Here is a 5,195-nt window from a genome sequence, read left to right on the forward strand (position 1 = left end):
GCGAGGCCCGGTGCGGACAGCGACGCAGGAGACAGGAGGCCGCCGGCGGGGAGCGCCGGGCCCGCCCTTACCCAGCGCATGGTCCTCTTTGAACATCCACTTCATGGCGCGAGCTGGGTGGGAAGCGGAGCCAGCGGCGAGGCCCAGGTGCGGGCAAGAAGGGAACCGAGCCAGGCGGCGGGGCCTGCGGCTGTCACGGACCCTGTCACAACAAAATCAGCCCCGGCTCGGCAGGCGGGACTTCCGGCTCGGCGGTTCCTTAGCAACCACTGGAACGCGGCGTTTCCGGCTCGCGGACGGAGGGGCGGGGCTGCGGCGAACGGCACGGAATCGCGGGGGAAACGAGGCTGCGGAGCGGTCTGTTCGGCGGCGCTGCCGCGATGCCGGCAGTCACGCTGCGGGTCCCGACGCCGTAGCGACTGCCCTCCTGCTGCTGTCCCTGGGCGCTCCCCGCTTCGCCGCAACCGTCCGTCCCGGAACGTGCGAACCAGTGTTCACCGGCTGACGCGCCCGTTCCAGCACGTGGGGAAGCCCAGCTTCGGTCACTCAGTGTTCGCCGCTGCTGTGGGCGCGGGATGACGGGCGTGGAGCTGTTCTCGCACCCCACGCTTCACACGCGCTACCGCGCTGGGCTCTGCTCCGCTGCCGTGCTGGCGCTACTGCTCATCGCCGTGCTCACCTACGTGCCGCCGTTGCTGGTGGCCTACAGGAGCCACGGTGAGCAACTCCCAGCCCCGCTGAGCCCTGCCCGGGGCCACGCTGAGACCTAGCGCCGTCTCTGCCCGCAGGTTTCTGGCTGAAGCAGAACGCGTACCGAGAGCAGCCCACGGTCCGGTTCCGGTACGAAGTGCTTTTCGTGGCCACCACCGGGCCTGGCCCGGGTGGCTTCCTGGCATGGAGCACGTTCCCAGCATTCAACCGGCTCCAGGAGGACCGGCTGCGCGTCCCGCTCCTGTCGGTAGGCGGCCCGGCGGCGGGCAGGGAGTCGGGGAGCTCCGTCCTCAGCCCCGCGCTATGCGGCTTCGTTGGCCTCGGACGGGCAGCTTTGGCTTGGCTTCGTCTCAGTGTTTGGCTTCCAGGCGGACATTGCTTATTTTCCCAAAGCTAATTGCTGGCTTTTCTTCCCTGTTTTTCTTCTTTTTCCTTAATTTTTTTCCTTTCCCCTCCCACTCCCTCTTCTGTATAAGGCTTATTATACTCTGAAGCTTGTAGGGGGTTTGCAGGTAGGCCCCTGCTTTTGAATTGCAGGAACATAGTCTCTCCCCTGCAGCTATTGTTTCTTCTGGGATTCAGGAGTGGTAGTTATTTATCTGTGAAAGCTCTGCTATGCTTTCTCATTATGGTGGTGAATTGCTGAGGTACTGGGCATGAGTGGCACAGAAGTACAGCAAGCCTTGGCTTACCACCAGGAACTGTATGTGGTGTAAAGAAGCTACTAAGAGTGAGCTGCCATTGGCTGGAGGCAAGTAAGCATTCACATGGATGTAGCAGAAGATCCAGCATTAAGATATAGATTGTAGCATACAGGGAAGATGTGTGGAATGGCATAGGAAAGAAGAGCTTTTGGAGAGTCTTTTCCTGGGGAGTGCATGGAGCATTGTGTAACACAGAAATTAAGGCATCTTCTCTCTAATCTCATGTCTTTAAAACCAAGCAGCTTTTCACTATATTTCTAACTATGCTGTTTATTTGCTTTCTTTGCATGTGCGTGTTGCAGTTATGGAAATCTGTAGTTTAACTTTTCTTTGTATTTCTTCTTAACAGGAACTCCTCTATTAAAATAAATAAAAGTCTGGTTGCTCCTTTTAGACTAGAGAAGAAGACAAAAATCAAGATGGCAAAATGGATCAGTTGCATTTTAAATTGGAGCTTCCACTACGACCTACAGAGCATGTAGTTGGTGTTCAACTGATTTTGATCTTTTCCTACCACCTTTATGTGAGCATTTTTTTTTTGTTTTATTCGTTGTGACACACAGACACAGTATAGTATTTCAGTAGTAGTTATGTGAAGAGTCTTTGAATCTTTGCACACCTGAAATTTCTGGGAAATTTTAGTAACATATCTGATTTTTTTTTTTAATTTTTTTCCCCCGCTATCAGGTCATTCCTAGTTTCTCTGTGTTGTGGTATGTTTCATTGCTGTGGGGATTGGTGGCTTTTTTTCTTTTGTAGGGAGAAGGGTTGGTTTGCTTCTGTATATTCTCTTGATCTCTAGTGTAGCATATAGAACAGAGATGTGCAATGACAGATGTTGGAGTTGGTGGCATCAGAAAATATTTGAGAGTCTTGCAGTACATGCAGAACATTGTGTGTTCTTAAATACTGCTGTGCCTTGACAAGCAGTCTTCTGAAGTGGAGGGTCAGGTGGCAGTTTAATACATAAAGGGAGTGGATGAGACACTAGTGCAGAGAGAATTCTTGGGAAGTATGTGAAAGTAGCAATAGTACAAAGCAATAAAAAGTATTATAGAGCTCAATGAAGAGGCAGGAAAGAAATTTTACTAGCAAGATTAGGTTTAGTTTATCAAAGAAACTTGCTGAATGCAGATGGAAAAACTTAGCAAGCACTGCTGTGCTGTGTTTAATCTGAATCAGAGTAAAAGCCTTGCAGTCCTGAGTTTACGTGCTGAAGTATTAAGCCTGCGATCAATAGCATGTGAAAAGTTCCAATACTAACAGTGCTTCATTTTACAGTAAATGTGCAAGTTTTCCTTCAGATTGGGTGGTTGACGAGTGCAGAGAAACTTCGTTTGGCCTGTAACAAAGTCTATGAGTCCTTATCTTGCTTTGGTAACTGAGTATTTCAAAGCTTTTCTCCAGTAAAAGTGTTTAATAATCTTGCTACTTTAAGCATGTTATGGCAAGCCACTGTTTTGTTTTTGTCATTAGTGTCAAACTGTTGGACTTCACTGAATCATGTGTGGAACTTCAGTTAACAAAATTAGTTAATTAACTAACAACGAAGCTAGTTCATTTATAAAAGATTATTCATATTTATTGTTTGATGCTCCCTTCTTTAGAATAATGTGATAATTTGAAACGTTCCTGTCAACAAAATCCTATCTATGAAGAAATTCTATAGATGCAAATTGGTAGAAAACTGGGTGATTTTGTTTTTCCTAAATTTTCTGCTAATGTGTTTACTGTTTCAGAGAATGTCGACATTCGTGATGCAGAGCATGGCTTTTCTTCAGTTTTTTTCTCCTGTACCAGGATCTCAGCTCTATGTGAATGGAGACCTGAAACTGAACCAGAGGCAATTACTTAACCATTGTGGGCTAGATACTAGATACAATGTGAGAAGTTTTTTTTTTCTTCTGTAAATTTCTCCCTTGATGTTCTCCTGTTACCATAAGTGACCCCTTAATTATTTGTACACATGCATAGAGTGGACCCTGTAACTTTTGAACTGTTGTTTATTTGTTATGCTGGAGGGTAAAAGAGGTTCTTCTGCTGAGATGTTCAGTCTAATGTTTGTGATTTCCTTACAAGGCACAGTTACTTTGCCTAAGAAACTCAGTAGAACTACTTTCCTGAAGAGTGGACAAATAATGCAAATATCTCCTTATGGTGACAGGTGTCTGTGGTCAACGGCACAAGTCCTTTTGCAAGTGACTATGATCTAAAAAACATCATTGCAGCGTATCGAGATAGAAATGGTAAGCCTGAACATATAGCTGCTAACTGCAGGAAAGCAGCAGTTACCACATTAGTAGCTGTTATTTAAGGGTTTAAGTTCTCTATTAAAATTGAAAAGACCATTCACTTGGATATTTTCCTTCCCTGTTTTAGTGACAACAGTATTTTCAGATCCTAACCCCATTTGGATGACTGGAAGAGCAGCACATGCACCATTTATCGTTAATGCCACTATTCATTACCCAGTGGAAGCTATCTTATATCCTTAGAAAACTGCATTAATGGTAAAATAACTGGATATTGTTATTTGAGCCTTCAGATACAGGCCAAATGAACACTACTTTCTTTTAGACTTGTCCCTAAATTTTTCCTTTTTCAATGAAGCGTGTGCTGTATACTTGTTTGCCCATTCCTGCATGTGCATACCCTCAATGTTTTTGCTTGCAAAACCCTTTCTGTCTTTCTACAGGGAATCTCTTTTGCTGTTCTGCCTTACTAAAATGATATTTTAAGGCAGTTTCTTAGCAGTTCACTCTGAACGTCCTTACTAAGTTTTGGTCTGGTTCTTCAATCCTGTAGCTGTTGTAACTGCTACAGGCAAATCATGTTCCTGCATTTTATGACCTAAAGCAAATCAGAACTGTATGTAGCGTAGGCTCAGCAAATGATAGCCCTGCAGTGGATGAGGCAAATCTGTTGCATGTGCAAACAAACCAAAAAACCTTTTTACTCCAAAGTAATTAATTATCCTTATGTTCTTTGCTTAGTTTCTCAGACAAGAACAGGCCTGTATTTAGAAAAAAACTTATAGAGCACATCCCTCACAACTTTTCTTTACCTGAATTAAGAATTCCAATCCCTACTTCCTGGTGAGGTAGAGGCAACATAGACACTTTCCACAGAGTTGTTTTGGACACTTTCTACGATAGGCATTCTTCTAGCTTTTCTGTGGTCAAAGGCTTTTTGAGGTTTCTGTGACTCAAAGGCTTTGTACTTGTTGCGCAAACTGATGTGCCTTTCCACCTCTGAGTTCTTTTGTTTAGTTATTGCAATGAGTGTATCAGAAGTGTCTTCTTTAACGCTCCTTGACTTCATGTAAGTATCAGCCAGGATTTTGGGAAATGATTAAATTTGCCTGGATCCAGTATGTCAGCATTCTCCTCATCTTTCTTTGGGTGTTTGGTAGGATTAAAATGTTTGTGTTCCAGAATCAGGTGTTTGCTACGACTCCAGTTTCGCCAATTCTGCCATTGTCTCCGGTATTGTCCTACAAACAGCATCAGTCCTGAGGAAACGACTGAAAACTTTTAAGAATGTGGTTTAAAAATAAGTACCTACTTTCTTTCTCTGTACATTTTCTTTTTTCTTTAGAAGATCAGAACCTTGTAAGTATGTTCTGTTCTTGCTACATCTTGTGATGAAAGGATGTCATTTTCTTTTTTTAAAATGTGTGCGTGTTCATGTATTTCTGTAGGAACATTGCCTTGGGACTGAAATGTTTAATTTTGAACAGTTAAAGAAGAACTTGGTTTGTGGGTTTTGGTTGTTCTTTTT

General features: G+C 44.6%; 1 protein-coding gene across 1 annotated transcript; it reads left to right on the forward strand.

Annotated features, from left to right (window-relative positions):
* Positions 1-252: 252 nt before the first annotated feature.
* On the forward strand, positions 253-5,177 carry TMEM231 (transmembrane protein 231). The gene is made up of 7 exons (XM_019619821.2): positions 253-717; positions 789-958; positions 1,810-1,938; positions 3,155-3,298; positions 3,580-3,661; positions 3,795-3,900; positions 4,741-5,177. The coding sequence occupies exons 1-7, from the start codon at positions 576-578 to the stop codon at positions 4,928-4,930; spliced, it is 963 nt and encodes a 320-aa protein (XP_019475366.1). The 5' UTR covers positions 253-575; the 3' UTR covers positions 4,931-5,177.
* The last annotated feature ends 18 nt before the right edge of the window (positions 5,178-5,195 follow it).

This window comes from Meleagris gallopavo, chromosome 13 (assembly GCF_000146605.3).
Source record: "Meleagris gallopavo isolate NT-WF06-2002-E0010 breed Aviagen turkey brand Nicholas breeding stock chromosome 13, Turkey_5.1, whole genome shotgun sequence".
Lineage (NCBI taxonomy): Eukaryota > Metazoa > Chordata > Aves > Galliformes > Phasianidae > Meleagris > Meleagris gallopavo.